Source organism: Ovis aries, chromosome 20, assembly GCF_016772045.2.
Source record: "Ovis aries strain OAR_USU_Benz2616 breed Rambouillet chromosome 20, ARS-UI_Ramb_v3.0, whole genome shotgun sequence".
Classification (NCBI taxonomy): domain Eukaryota; kingdom Metazoa; phylum Chordata; class Mammalia; order Artiodactyla; family Bovidae; genus Ovis; species Ovis aries.
The window spans coordinates 14,314,628-14,330,194 of record NC_056073.1 but is presented as its reverse complement, the minus strand read 5'-3'; the positions used below and the strand labels follow the sequence as shown (position 1 = coordinate 14,330,194).

The 15,567-nt window shown below is 52.4% G+C and overlaps 1 protein-coding gene across 2 annotated transcripts in view; it reads left to right on the top strand.

The window, feature by feature from the left end:
- Positions 1 to 15,216, top strand: part of LRFN2 (leucine rich repeat and fibronectin type III domain containing 2) — a 208,455-nt gene extending 193,239 nt beyond the window's left edge. For both annotated transcript variants that reach the window (XM_060403600.1, XM_027958915.3), the window contains exon 3: positions 4,243 to 15,216. In XM_060403600.1, coding sequence (XP_060259583.1) covers positions 4,243 to 5,206 — 964 coding nt within the window. In that variant the 3' untranslated portion in view covers positions 5,207 to 15,216. The remainder of the gene's footprint in view (positions 1 to 4,242) is intronic.
- The last annotated feature ends 351 nt before the right edge of the window (positions 15,217 to 15,567 follow it).

The window sequence follows — 15,567 nt, the reverse complement described above, 5'->3', positions numbered from 1 at the left end:
CAGTCCCTTGTAGCTTCTTTGTTGGAGAAGGCAATGGCACCCCACTCTAGTACTCTTGCCTGGAAAATCCCATGGACGGAGGAGCCTGGTGGGCTGCAGTCCATGGGGTCACTAGGAGTCAGACACGACTGAGTGACGTCACTTTCACTTTTCACTTTCATGCATTGAGGAAGGAAATGGCAACCCACTGCAGTGTTCTTGCCTGGAGACTCTCAGGGATGGGGGAGCCTGGTGGGCTGCCATCTATGGGGTCGCACAGAGTCAGACACGACTGAAGCGACTTAGCAGCAGCAGCAGCAGCAGCTTCTTTGTAGGGCTTCCCTGGTGGCTCAGATGATAAAGAATCTGCCTGCAATGTGGGAGACCCCAGTTCGATCCCTGGGTCAGGAAGATCCCCTGGAGAAGGGAGTCTTCTTTATATTCTGTCGCTCGAGGAGACGTTTGTCCAGGTGCAAGTACTGCAGTGAAGGGCACCAGGTCCCAGTCCGTCTCAAAGAGGGATCCAGGCTCCCCAGATCCAGCCTAGGGGCAGTCAGCAGCCAGGAACAAAATGGGGTGAGCATGGCCGCATGGGCAGGAAATGAGGTTGGTTTTGTCGCTAGAGTTTGAATAGTGCCTGACTCACACGACTGGCTCGTGCAGGCCGTCCTTTCGCTGCCTGGAGTGGGGAGCAGTCTTGCTTGTGATTAAGAACTGGGCTCTGAATCCCGGATCCAAATCTGGTCTCAGCTCCATTCCCCCAAGGAAAAGTGAAAACTGTTTAGCTTCCTCCTTTCCTAAGTGGGAATGATAGCTTATCATTGTCAGGAGGCTGAATGAGGTACTGCATGTAAACTGCCCAGCACAAGGTTAGCACTTGGTGAACGCTGGTTATTACTGTCAGCAAAGCAAAGCTTGACTTCCAAGGCGGCTTGAGCCAGCTGGTTCTAGTTTTCCTGTTAAGTCCACACACACACACACACACACACGCACGCACGCACACCCCCCCCCCCCACCCCCCAACCCCCCAGAGAAAACAAGAGCTGCTTTTCTGCTCTTAATCCTGGGAAGCAGGCTTTTCTATCTGGCCTTGCTTCTGATGGACCATTTACAGTGCAAGGATTTCCCTAGCCTGACCCTTCATCCCCGGTGCCAGCTGCTTGCTAAGGATCAGCCTCACCCTATAACACCTCCCTTAACAGCAGCCCAGTTGCAGCTTCATCTCATCATGATCTTCCCTGACTCGGGAAGCAAGGGGGATGGGGAGAGGCCAGGCAGGGTCCACACAATGTCACCCCAGGGAGGTCAGGAAGACAAGGGCTGTGAGGCAGCAAGGTATAGCGATTAGGAGCGGAGGCTCTGGGGCCAGACTGTCTGGTTCAGATCCCAGCTCTGCCACTTACTAGCTGGGCACTCTCAGGCAGGTAGCTTAACCTTTCTGTGCCTCAGGTTCTTACATGTAAAACAGCAATAATAATGACCTCCCAACAATTGTTGGATTAAATGAGTTAATCCTCTTAGTGATTCTGGCACAGAGGAAGCCCTCAATGTTGGCTACTCTTCGTCGTCATAGTAGTAGTAGTAGTAATAGCCGGGTCTGCTTCCAGGATAAGACGCCTAAATACTGAGATGATGTCTAGGCTATGAGTCCCTCTCCTGTGTCCCGGGATTGTGGTGAGGTTTAAACACAATACTGAGTGTGAAAACCCTTGTCACATACCAGAGGTTCAATAAACCAGCCAACCCATCCCCTCCCTGAAGGGATATGTTCGTTTATTGCTCGTGACCCAGAGAGGTGGCCGAATGAGGTGGGTCAGAGTGGACAGGAGCTGGACTGCCTGGGTTTGAATGCCGACCCTGCCATGTTACGTTTGCCTAACACCTCTGCAGAAAAAAGACCACGACAGCAGCTGCTTCAGAGAGTCGCCGTAGGGCTAAGCGAGTTGATTGATAGACAAGGGGTTGCTAAAGCAGAGCCTGAACACACTTGCCTTGGAGCATTTGCTCCACCTTTGTTGGGTTTCCCGGGGCGCTAGTGGTAAAGCACCTGCCTGCCAGTGCGTGAGACTGAGAGACACGGGTTCAACCCCTGGGTGAGGAAGACCCCTGGAGGAGGGCATGCAACCCACTCCAGTCTTCTTGCCTGGAGAAACCCCAAGGACAGAGGAGCCTGGCAAGCTACAGTCCATAGGGTTGCAAAGAGCTGGACACAACTGAAGCGACTAAGCACACACCCTACTATTGCACCATTCTGGGTGTGCATAGCTCCTGCCACTCCAACTCACGACGCTCACATCACTACCCTGAGGTGGAAGGAAGTGGACTCTGCACAGCAGTGGGCCCAGGAGAACCGCGGTTCTGTTTGTGGAGGAGCGTGAGCCTCAGTGAGCTGAGCTGCTCCATGGAAGGGGCTGGCTGATCTGCAACAGGCCGGGGCAGGGTTTTCACTCAGATGAGGAAAATCATCCTGATTTGTGGAAAGGAATAAGGCCAGGCTGTGGATCTAGAAGCTAGTGTCAAAGCCCCAGCTACCTCATCCTGGCAGTCCCAGCTGTGTGACCTCAGGCAAATCACTTAACCTCTTTGAGCCTCGGCCAGTCCCCTGTGATCTGAGGGCCCAGGATTGCCGTGATGCACAGGTGGAACAGATAGATCTAAGGGGCCGGGTGCAGTGCCTTTGCTGGGTCCAGGCCCCCAACTCCTCCACTCACCTCTTCTGCCCCACGCACTGTAGCTATAGGATGGAAGTGGGCATGGGGCAGAGGACTCAATTTCCTCTTGTGGCTTCCCTAGCAGCCTAGAGGGGCCGAGAGTGAGGCGGGAGGCAGGAGCCTCCAGGGCTGCCCACTGACGGGACATCAATACCTGCCTGTCAGTCCCAGCCTCCGTGCGCGGTTCCCAGGTGGAAGTCTTCAGGCTCCAGTATTTCATGTTTGAGGTCTCAATTACGCTGCCAGGCCCTGGGTGTGAGCCGTTGACGGGCACAGATGGCACTGGAGTAGCAGGGGACAGAAGCACACTGGGCTCTTTGGGAGTTGGGGGGGCTGGGGGGCGGTGGGGGAGGCTGCAGGGAAACGTGGCTCCTTTCGGCCAAGGTGAGTATTTCTGCAAGAGTGTGTGTGGGATGAGACAGGCGTCGTTTCTAGGAACTCCCACCAGAAGGCATGCTGGAAGGGCCGAGGCTAGGGTGGTCTGGCCCAAGTGTGGGGAAATTGCTGCCCTCTCTGACCCTACCTTAAGGTGGAGGGAGCCGTCGAGGCCTCCCCAACCAGTGATACTACCCGGGGTGTCTTTGGATGCCCCTGGCCTGCTATGGCAGTGATGGAGGACCGCTCCCTTCCCTCTGGGAAGCAGAGTTCTTCCCAGTCTTCAACGTTGCACCCTGCCCTTCCCCTCCAAGCAACACCCCTCTTCGCACCTCCAGTTTCCTTCTGCCTAGACCCCCACCCACCCCAACCAGTCTGCAGCAGTGAAGTTGTCCCTCCTGAGACGTGAGAAAGCCATCTGGAGAGGAGAATGGCCTTGGCCCCTGAGGATAGGACCTTGTCTGGGACTAAGCTCAGCTCGGAACGGGGCTCAGTCATTGCTGGGGAATCTCCCAGGACAGACAGCGGGTGGAGGCAGCCCTCGGGCTGGGCGGCCACGGCTGACCTGACCTCACCCCCACGGCCCAGAGACTGAGGGGCTGTTGGAAGCGCTCCAGGCAGAAGCGGGGAGGCGGGGAGTCCCTTTTCTTTAACTGCTGCTGCTTCACATCTTTAATCTCTCTGCCTCCCCCCCGCCCCTCCCCCACGCCTCCTCTCTCTGCTCTCCCTTGAATCTCTCCCCTCTGGTCTCCGAACCTCCAACTCTAACCGCTTTCCACGGTCAACTACCTGCTGTTCCATTCTCTTCTTGGTCACACTCATCATCGATTTATTTACACACCTTCCGGGGTGCTTTCCACGCCCGGCTGCCGACGACTCTTTCTCTGTGTGCCTGGCTCTGACACATCCACCCCCTGGTCCGGAATCTTCCTCTCTCTTCCCCCCACCTCTGTTCTCTTGCCTGGGGCCCCCTCCTCTCTGTCTCGCCCTCTCTGCCTTTTCCTGCCTCTCCACCTATCACCTCTCCTCCTTGCCTCGTTCTCTGCGCCTGTGGCTCTCTCCCTCTCCATGGCTCCTCTCTGTCACCCTCTCTCTTCTGCTTCTGCCCCTGTCCCCTCATCACCCTACTGTTCCTCACCATCCCTCCCGCTCTGGACCTATCCCCTCCACCTCCCAGGATGATCCCAGCCTCCAACAAGGCCTTTGTGGTCAACAACCTTGTGTCCGGGACTGGCTACGACCTGTGCGTGCTGGCCATGTGGGACGACACGGCCACCACGCTCACGGCCACCAACATCGTGGGCTGCGCCCAGTTCTTCACCAAGGCCGACTACCCGCAGTGCCAGTCCATGCACAGCCAGATCCTGGGCGGCACCATGATCCTGGTCATCGGCGGCATCATCGTGGCCACGCTGCTGGTCTTCATCGTCATCCTCATGGTGCGCTACAGGGTCTGCAACCAGGAGGGCGCGGGGAAGCCCACAGCTGCCGTCACTAACGTGCACTCTCAGACCAACGGGGCCCAGCCGCCTGCTCTGGGCAGTGTGCCCAGTGGGGCCCCCGTGCCCGGACCGCCCAAGGTGGTGGTGCGCAACGAGCTCATGGACTTCAGTGCCAGCTTGGCCCGAGGCAGCGACTCCTCTTCCTCCAGCTCCCTGGGCATTGGGGAGGGGCTGGGACGGGGCCCCTGGAGGCTCCCGCCCCCCGCCCCCCGCCCCAAGCCCAACCTTGACCGCCTCATGGGGGCCTTCGCCTCCTTGGACCTCAAAAGTCAGAGAAAGGAGGAGCTGCTGGACTCCAGGACTCCAGGCGGGAGGGGGTCTGGGACGTCGGCCAAGGGCCACCCCTCAGACCGAGAGCCACTGCTGGGGCCGCCCGCGGCCAGGGCCAGGAGCCTGCTCCCCTTGCCCCTGGAGGGCAAGGCCAAACGCAGCCACTCCTTCGACATGGGGGACTTTGCAGCCGCGGCTGCGGGCGGGGTCGCCCCCAGTGGCTACAGCCCCCCACGGAGGGTCTCGAACATCTGGACAAAGCGCAGCCTCTCTGTAAACGGCATGCTCTTGCCCTTTGAGGAGAGTGGCCTGGTGGGGGCCCGAGGAACTTTTGGCAGCTCTGAGTGGGTGATGGAGAGCACGGTGTAGGCCTGGGGGGTGGGCCTCCTCCCTCCCACCCTGCCAGGGTAGGAGAAGGGGGAGCATCTTTACCCACAAGTCTTTGTGGAGTTTCCATGGTGATGTTTACATCCAGGGACCATTTTGTCTCCCTGTCAACGGCCTCCCCCCACCCCACTACGCCACCCACACACACCTTCCCAGGCCCGTCCCCCACCACCCGTCGGGGTGTGCTCAGGGAAAGCGGACTCGATCGCTCACATGTCAGACTGAGCCCTGAGTGTTTGGAAAGGCAGGGCTCCTGCCCTTCTAATCACAAATGTAGCCTATAAGCAAGCGGCTTTGGATTGCGGATGGTTCCAGTGTTGTTTTTGTTTCTTAATTTATTTCTTCCATGTCCCAGACTCCTCCTCTTCAGTGACACAGATAATGGAGAATTTATGCCACACACAAAAGCAGGTCCCAGCAGGTGGTGGGCAATCGCTGCCAGCTGAGCAAAGCAGGGAACGATTTGGGTGGCACGTTTGATTGGGGGAAGATTGAAGTCCTCCGCCTAGACCCCCTCATTACTCCCAAGTCCCCACAGTCGGGGAGGTTGCGTGAACCCCTCATCACTGGCCCAACTTCCTTTGCTTCTCAAACACGACGCCCCACACCTAGCACATCAGCTTAAACCAGAAGGGTAATTTCCAGGACTCTGCATGAGGGAGAGGGAGAAGGGTTTTATGAGACCCATGGGTATAAGGTATGTTAACTTATGGAGGTGCTTTGGGATTTTTGCTTCTTTTAAGGGAAGCTGGGATGTGGGGCGGATCATGGTTGGGAGGGGCTTGCCAAGAGGTTTTCTCTTCAGGGGAGTGGATCCAAAGGAGCAGAAGGAGCACTGGACACAGAGTCCAAAGCTGCGAGTCTGGGTTTCAGGCAAGACCCTTTCTCTGTGGAACCTCAGGCTTCTAATTCATAAAATACTGAGAGCGTACCAAATCTCCAACTCCCTTCCAGTTCAAAGGACTAAGGACTCTTCATGACTAAATGAGTTGTAGGATTTTGAAGCTCGAAGAGGTGTTTGCGATCATTTCACCCTTAACCTTCTCTCTCCTTTCCTCCAGAGTCCAAGAGACCTGCCCAAGGTCACATAGTGAGTTAGTGACCAAGTCAGGGCAGGGCCTAAGGCCACGTGCCTCTTGGGGGTGGTGTCTGAAGTCCGTTACCAAGTGTTCACCGTGGCTAGGGCATTTCTGTGTCTAGAGCCTGTCCTTTGTTTGTTCTTGAAGAAGGTGGCTCAGGGTGGGACACAGGGACACGGGGGCTGCCTTCCACGATGCCAGTCAGGAGGCAGATGTGTCTGGAAACAACAGGACAAGGAGGGGCACACGGGCTCCTGTCCATCTGGGGACTGAACCCCGCACGCACAGACTCCGGCGAGAGGAGGCCGAGGACGTGTGGCCGGTGTGGGGGAAGGCATCCGGAAGCATCTGGAGGGCCTTCCCCCGCACCTCTGTCTCTCTTGGTCCCTGCCTGTCCCAGGTCTCACCTCACTGTCAACACACTACCTCTCCCCACCTCATTCCTCCTTCTCCCAAACCTCCACCACAGAGCTCTGGCCTCCGTCTCTCATTCTCCCTCCTTCTGCCACTTGCCGACCACACAGCCTACAAAGCATACAGGTGAGTCCATCTGGGGCTGAAACGTTCCGATGGGCTCAGCCCTGGAGCTGAGCTGGTGGCCCCCCAGCCCCGCCCAGAACACACAGGCAGAGGGCGGGGAACCGTCTATGCAGGACTGCCTTCTGGCTCCCGCCCAGGAGCCTCCAGACCCCATGCCTTCCTCCTTGCCTGCCCGCCTCCTCTCTCTCCTCACCTTCCCTCCTCTCTCCTGTCTTCATTCCTTTTCTGCTGGTGCCTCTCTGCCTCCCCCGAGTCCCTTTCTGGTCCAGACCAGGTCATCCACAGACCGGGCCGGGCTCTCCCTGAGACCACAAGCTCACTTCCAGCCCCAGTGCTGGAGCAGAAGCTTTCCGCAGCCATGGGAGACCTCCAGCCTCGGTGACGTGAAAGAAAATCTCCCTCACCCTCCCTCTTTCTCTGCCCCACTTGCCTCCTCTCCTTTTTCCCTCTGCACTTTCTCACTCAGCCTTTTCTAAATGTAGCCATTGAGGAGATGACCCCAAATGCCACTCTCTTTTTGCCTTTGGGTTCAGACGCCTCGAGGAAAAGTGGTAGGCTTGGGAAGCGAGGGGAACCAACTGTCCTCGTCAGCGGCTCCAAGCTCTGTCGTGACATGATATGTGCTAGCACTTGTGTTTGTCAGGTTTGGAAAGCGACATCCCTGTGGGCAGACTACAAATGCCAACCTTCTCCTTTGCTAAAAAAAAAAAAAAAAATAGTGTACAGTAAAATGTACAGTTTTAAAACAACTAACCACACTTCTTCGGAGAGACAAAAAAAAAAAAAAAAAAAAAAAGAACATTCCTGTGTCTGTGAAGTCTGCTGTTTATTTCTCTGGAAACTGTGGTTTTCTGAAGGTGGCCTTGAGATGGCATCTTTCTCTCACAGCTGTGTTTGGTTCTGCCTGGTGAGAGCCTGCTTCCTGCCAAGTTCACATATAAGACGGGAGCCTTCCGAACTAAGAGAGAATGGGCCCGCCCTCTTGGAGTACAGGTCAGTAGAGGGTCTGGAATGAAGCTCCAGGCTAAGAAGGGATAGCTCCGTCTGTCCAGGCTGCCTACCACCTTATGGTTCTGTCCTCTCACCCTCCGCCCTGCATTCTTTTTCCTGGACAGTGGCCACTACCACACGTAGCCACTAGGGGAGCCAGAGTACCTTCCACCCACTTTGGGTGAGCCCAAGATGGCATTTTTTTTCAAAAGGGTCTTTTACTGGCGAAGCAGGACAACAAGGAGGGGCTAGGGGTAAAGAACCCGCCGGTCAATGCAGGAGACACAAGAGACTCAGGTGCGGATCCCTGGGTTGGGAAGATCTGCTGGAAGAGGGCATGGCAACCCACTCTAGTATTCTTGGCAGGAGAATCCCCATGGACAGAGGAGCCTGGCGGGCTACAGTCCACAGGGCCACAAAGAGTCTGACACGACTAAAGTGACCGGGCACGCGTGCGCGCAAGACAGCAAACCAAAGCACAGACCGCGGTAGAGAAACAAACAAGCTTCTGGAACACAGCTCCCCACCCCTGTCTTCCTCTAGTGCCTAGGTCCGCACTGTCTAAGAGGTATAAAGTCTGTGCTGCACTGCAATCTTAAATTTTCTAGAAGCCCGTTAAATCAAGTATAGGGAACCAGGTGAAGCTGATATATAGTTTATTTAACCCAATATATCAAAAATATTTTCATTTCAACATATAATCACTACAGAGTTATTAGTAAGATATTGCACCCTTTTTTTGTGCAATAGTGTTGGGAATCTGACACGTGTGTCACACGGCACCTCTCAGTTCAGACTAAGTGGCTTTAACGTGCTTGAGAACCGCACGGAGCTCGTACAGTCAGCTCTACACGTACGGCCACTGACGTGCAAGCACAGCTTCTGGAAGGGGAAGGAGGCTAACAGTTCCTGAGCTCCCACCGTTCTAGGTCCCGTGCTGCTGCTGCAGCTGCACGGATCACTGAACCCTCACGGCAGCCTCTCAAGGTAAACTATGCCAGTGTTTCAGATGAAGGGCCGAGGCTCAGCAAGGCCAAGTAACTTGCACAAGGTCACACGGTAAGCCTGGCTGCAAACCCTTAGCTCTTCCCGCGACATCACACTGCCTCCCCCACCCCTCCTCCCTCCCTTCAACTCATTTGTTTCAGACAGTTATTTTGTCCTGGCTGAAGTAGTCAAATTTATAGTCTGATCAGAAAGCCCTTGGTTTGGCCTCAAGGACTAAAATTCTCAGAATGTTGACTCAGGTCCTCTTGGTTAAGTGGCTTCTTCTGACCCCACGTTAGTCTTTTTGGCTTTTTTTGGCTTGTATACATTCCTACTCTGGCCAGGAAAATCCACCCAGGCTTCAGATGGTCCTGCCCAGACCTTACCATTCCTCCTCCTGGCCTGGTGACCTCTAGAGGTCCCTCGTTTAATAGTTTTCCACCTCCAGCCTTGTCTGGTCCTCTCTGCCCTGAAAGCCTGTAACTTTGTCCCCTAAAGACAGAAACCCCCACAATAGCTCACTCCAAAGACCAAACCATCTTCCTGTCTCTTCCTAATCCAAAAACCTCTAACTGAAGAGGTGTTTGCCTACCAGATCCTCTTTCCTGATCGACAGAAGGCTTTAGCTCTCTGATCTCTTGCAGAAGAGAGGTAGCTGCTACACTCTGAGCCTGGCTGAATTATTCATCTTTCTGGCAAGACTTCAACCCTCTCTCCCCAAGTTCAGTCCACAAATTGATACAGTCCAAAGATTCTCCTCAAAGGAGATTTTTTTCATTTTGCCATGATTACAGCACTAAAAAATTCCAAAAGAACTTAGACTTGCTTTTTTTTTTAAGTGATATCACTTCTAACCAGGTAAGAGGAAGATCACTGTCTCAGATGTCCGCCTTCCCACATGGGTAGTAGCTTTTCTCCCAGAGTCTGTGGGTATCAATTTTTCGTAAGTACAGGCTGAGTACTGCTGTGTCTTCTGTTGTCTGTTCTCAGTGTGTTTGCAGTAAAGGTCTCAGGGCTTCAGTAAACTGGGTGGGGCTTCCTTTGTTTTTGCAGCCATGGGGATTTCTGCAAACTGCTGCTGGTGAAATAGACACACTTATCCAAAAGAAAGGGCTTCCCTGGTGGCTCAGACGGTAAAGAATTTGCCTGCAATGCAGGAGACCCAGGTTCGATTCCTGGGTAGGGAAAATCCCTTGGGAAGGGAACAGCTACCCAGTCAAGTATGCTTGTCTGGAGAATTCCATGGGCAGAGGAGCCTGGTGGGCTATAGTCCATGGGGTTGCCAAGAGTCGTACATGACTGAGCGACTAAGCATGCATGCATCCGAAAGAAAAGACTGCTGGCAAGGGGCAGGCAAAATCTGAGCACACAGTTTTGCACATCACGCTCAGATCCCCAGACCCGTGTGATGCAGTTGGCAGAGGAAAAGTTTGCTGTGAAAAGAAGTCTTCTCACAGGCCAACAGCTGAGGTTTCTACCTTTGAATAATAAAATCAGACCCCTCCACGGGTTGCTCTGCAAACATCTCAAAGGAACACTACCCTCTTCTCAGTCTAAAAATATCTGTTTGTGTTTTCAGCCTTTCAACCAAAGAGCTTAGATTCTCAGCTTTCATTTTCTTATTTCAGGTTCCCCAGCTCACAGCAGTGAATGTTTACAAGGCTCATAGGTTTCCCTTCCCTGCAGCCTCTAGCAGAGGGAAATTGATAACGTTTCCCAACAGACCAAAGAGGGAAGCTGACCTTTCCCTCTCCAGCTACCTTGTGATCCCCAGAAGGGCCATTCAGCGTCTTCGGAGAAGTGCAGCGGTCTTGTCCCATGATCTTATTTGGGACAATGTTTGGCGTCTTTCTTCTGCTCACTGACTCTGGGGAAAGAGAACCAGATTGCAGACTCTAGTCTGGTTATTGTCCTGCTTTGTTGGGATAAGGATCTTCTCATCCGTTTAGCCAACAGTTGAGCGTACTCCTGGTGAATCACAGCCAGCATTCTCTCCACCACTGAGTGCTGGAGTCTCTCTGGGGCTGCGCTGAGGAAGATCTCACTATCCAGGCCCTTCCTGGGATGTCAGTGCAGCCTGCAGTTACTTGGTTTCCTGTTGATGAGAGGGTGAATCTGGAATTTCACCCATCTCCATGGGACCCCCGAGCCCAGCTGGTCCACAGCCAGTCAGCCTACTGACCAGCCTCCCGCAGCCCTGGGCCCCTCCGTCCAGGCTGCCCCTCTGGTTGGTGATGATGAGCACACCCCCTCTTTTGTCACCTCCTCGGTAACGTGTGTTCATTGGTGCTTTCTGGCACATCCAGCAGCGATATAAATCCAGCATTTATATGTCTTGCCAGGGTGAATGTCTTTCCTTTGAATCCCCAGTGCTGCATCTGAGGTGTCCTTGGTTCCCAAAACCATGGTTACATCTATCAGCTGACCTTTCTGTGACCAATCCCACTTTCTCATGAGACGAAACCTCAGAGCCCCACACCTGTCCTCTCCATCTCTGACTTGGCATGTCCTGGTAACAAGCAAGTATCTTGTTCACCATTTGAGAAGGAATATTGCCCAGAAGAAGAGAATTAAGCCTTCAGTTATATCCAGTAGTCTTGAATGTTACCCTCCTGGGTTTCCTCTCATACCCTTTCCACACATTCCTTGGGGGAATCTCTCAAGGATAATATTCTGCCTGTCTACCAGGGATTGGCTGGTTGCCTTAACTACCCTGACTAATTATGGGAAAGTTCTCATCCCTTCATAGGTTGACACAAGCTTGGTATTTTCCAAGCTGATGTTGAACTGCAAGATTACATTGATAATAGCTGATATTCATTGAGTTTCCTATGTGCCGTGCACTGTTCTAAGAGCTTCCTATAGATTATCTCAATTTATCATCAAAACAATCCAATCAAGTGGGTTACTATTATCATCCCCACTGGGGAAGCTAAGGTAGAGAAGGGTTAAATAACTTGCCCAAGGTCACACAGCTAGTGAGTGGCAGAGCTGGGTAGACATTCCATAAACTGATTCACACTGAAGTTACCTACAGAACTGCAGAGACCGTTAGAGATACAGAGCTTGCTGTGTTTTAGGTCAGAGCCTGAATCTTGGTATGTGAACCTTGAATTTGAGAAAATGATCCAGAAGAGAAAGTGAGAGAGTTGGGCAATCAGCACTAGGTGTTTTCGGCAAGCATTTGCTGACCTACTGCATGCCGAGCACTCCCTAGTATGGAGAGAAAGCAAAATAGAAGTGAAGGACACTGGGCATGCACCGGAGGGCCTTACGCGCTTCCTCAAGCGGCAGGGCTTAAGCTGCTTTCCAGATCTCTGGTTTTGCAGAGATGGCCTATTTTCACTCCTTTAAAGATGACCTATAGATCTACTACCCAGGAGGAGACGTATGGGTGGATGGATTGGCCTCAAGCCCACATGGCACCTCTGACTGGAAGAATTCACTAGATTTTAAGTTCCAAAGGGACCAGCATGGTGACATGACCAGCTTTGGGTCAAAGGGACCCAGGCAGGACTAGAATCCTGTACCGGACAAACAGGGTCAGAAGGATGACAACTGTGGCAATCCCAGGAGCTTCTGAGGTGGCTGGGAGGAGGCCTGGAAGAGGGCAGATGGACAGCTGCGAAGAACTGGAGGGTCCTGAATGGCCTGAGGCAGGAGCACCTGCTCCTGGAGGAGGAGGGGCCTCCAGCACGAGGAGCTGGTTTCAGAGTCTGTTTTTTGGCCCGAGTTTTCTCTCTTATAAAGTAACAGTGGTAAGTATCATCTCTGGTAAGTACGCCTGAGGAGCTACCATTTAGTTATATAGATCACACATCGGGTTGGGAAAGGCAGAGTGATAACGGTCATTATTATTAATGCTATGCATCATTGAAAACAGCATTATAAGTTACAGCATATTAGCAATAATATTAGCGATCTCAGGCTCACAGAATCTCGGGGCTCACAGAGCTATTAGAGGTCATCCATGCTAGCCTCCCTCAATGGGCATTAGAATCACCTGTTCAATATCCATGCAAACTGTTAATAATCTTATTACGGCAAGCTCATGCATGATGAATTTCAGAATTCACCCCAGACAAGGAGTGGCTCCCTGTACTCCAGTCAGACCAATGCCTGATGGCTATGCTTCCTGTTGGGCCCTTGCAGAGCCATCATTCCTTCCTTCACAAGAAATCCAGAGCCCAGAGAAAAAGTAGCTCGCAGAGACTGCTGTGGCCCAACAGTGGTAGGAAACCAGGTATAGAGCCACAGTCCTGCAGGGAAAATCTCCCCTGGGTGCAGTCAGGGGAGGGGAGGAGCTGTTGTTTCCCTGCTGAATCAACCCTGGTCATGCCATTGAGAGAAGGAAGGAGGCAGAAAAGGAGCAGAAAGTACATGGTAGCCTCTGCAGTCCCTGCTGCTGCTGCTAAGTTGCTTCAGTTGTGTCCGACTCTGTGTGACCCCATAGACGGCAGCCCACTAGGCTCCACCGCCCCTGGGATTCTCCAGGCAAGAACACTGGGGTGGGTTGCCATTTCCTTCTCCAATGCATGAAACTGAAAAGTGAAAGTGAAGTTGCTCAGTTGTGACCCCGTGGACTGCAGCCCACCAGGCTCCTCTGTCCATGGGATTTTCCAGGCAAGAGTACTGGAGCGGGGTGCCATTGCCTTCTCCACTGCAGTCCCTGACGCTCCTTTAATTCCTGAGATCCACTGTCCCAGCAGCTAGAAGGACGTGGAAGATTCCAGACCTCTCCCCTAGGTTCCTTCACTCATCGATTCCCCAATCCCTGCTCCCCCTTCACCCTTGTCCCAGGTCTGACATAATGATGAAAATCAAACCATCAGGGGTCTGGAATGACAAGTGCTACCATTAAAAACCTCCCACTGGCTTTTCCTTATTCCTTTGGGTGAAAAGACCCTTCTACAACGTAAATACTTATAGGAAGACTCTGTCAGGTGCCAGGTAAACCACCCAGGGAGAGGCTGGCTCTGTTCAAGAAAGTAGAGGGGCCAGAGGGTCCTCTTTGGAGTCAGATGGCAAGTACTTCCAAGGGGTGGTGGAATGGCCCCAGGCAGCCCTCTCACCAGCCCTCTCTGCCTCTCCTTAACATCCAGGTCTCCTGTAGCAAAAACATCCATCTGCTTGAGGTGGAAGAATCATAATTGGCTCCCTGTTTGGTTTTTACTTGTGAAACATCACACCAGTCCCAGCTTGAATGAAGAAAGAATGTTAGACAAACATCTCACCCACTCTGGAGGTGGAGGGGCTGGCTGGAGTGTGCACAGCTGGACAGGCCCCTGGCGAGAGCTGCCAGCACACAGGGGCTTCAGGAAGGGCAACGGGACATGATTCCGGGGATCACTGACCCCCACACCCCAGGAGCTCGGCTTCCATGTCGAAACACGAATGGAGACAACAGTGGGTCACCCTAGAGCTCTAGGAAGAGGTGGGGAGTACCACAACAGCGATCGCGGGGCCTCATTCCTCCTTCATCTTCACACTTTTAAGCCTTCTGTTGAGATTCTACCTTCTGAGGTATCCTTCAAACGGCTGTAGGTTAATTCAGCCCTGACCTGCTAGGGAAGCAGAGGCTCGGACTTTTCCTGGGACTTTTCTGTTGAGTTCTAGGGCCTTCCGTCCTCCTTGAGATTTATGGGAAAATGGGGATCTGTGCCAGGCATGATCAAATCCCCTTGCCTGAGCTGCCTCCGTCTTTGGTTTGGAGTAAAATACAAGATGGAGGGGGCCTAGGCAAGTGTATCCTGTTCTACCCTGGAGGAGGAAATGGCAACCCACTCCAGTATCCTTGCCTGGAAAAAATCCCATGGACAGAGGAGCCTCGTGGGTTATAGGCCGTGGAGTGGTAAAGAGTTGCACGCTACTGAGCACTCACTCATACCATCTTCTTTGGTGAGCCGTGTTCTTTTTCAGGTGCCTTGGCTAAGATTTTAAAATCACACACATACACATACACTTCTACACATTTGAGGTTTTGATTGGCATTGCACTGAATCTGAAGACCAAATTGCAGCAGTGACCTGACATCGTCGCAATATTGACTCATAACTCAAACATGGTGTCTCACTCCACTAATTTAGGTCTCTGTAATTTCTTCCAATACTTCCTCCACTTTCTGCAGAGAGGGCTTGTATATCTTCTGTTAGGTTTATTCCAAGGAATTTGATACTTTGATATGGTATAAATGGTAAAATTTCAAAATTCCAACATTTTCATTTCATACGCTTTAAAAGACTGTTTGCTGTTTAAAACAATAATACTTTCAATGTATCATGGGGTTCATAACATGTTGAAGGTACCTATATAACACTGATAATACAATATTGAGGAAAGACAAATAAAATTATAATTAGGGGAAAAATAAATAAAATTCTAATTAAAGAGTATCCAGTTCCAGGGGTGGTCAACCAATGTTCCATCCAACTTTGTCTGCAGCATGGTGGAGGATGAAATGTAACTGGAGACATTTATGATACATAAAGTCAGCAGCATAGCTAGAGAGACTGTACGGCATCTCACTATCAAAAAGGAATTCTTTCACGTGGATTATCATTCCTTCCATTCCTTGCCTAAAAACTCCAATTTATACACTACTGCTTTCCCCACTTTACAGATTTTCCAAACTGAGAATGAAAGTTGCCCATTTCCTCCCAAGTTCTTATAGGGCTTATGAAGCAGAGTGGGTCTCAAACTAAGTTTTCTGACCCCACAATTGGAGTTCCCTTCACATGACGCCCGCCA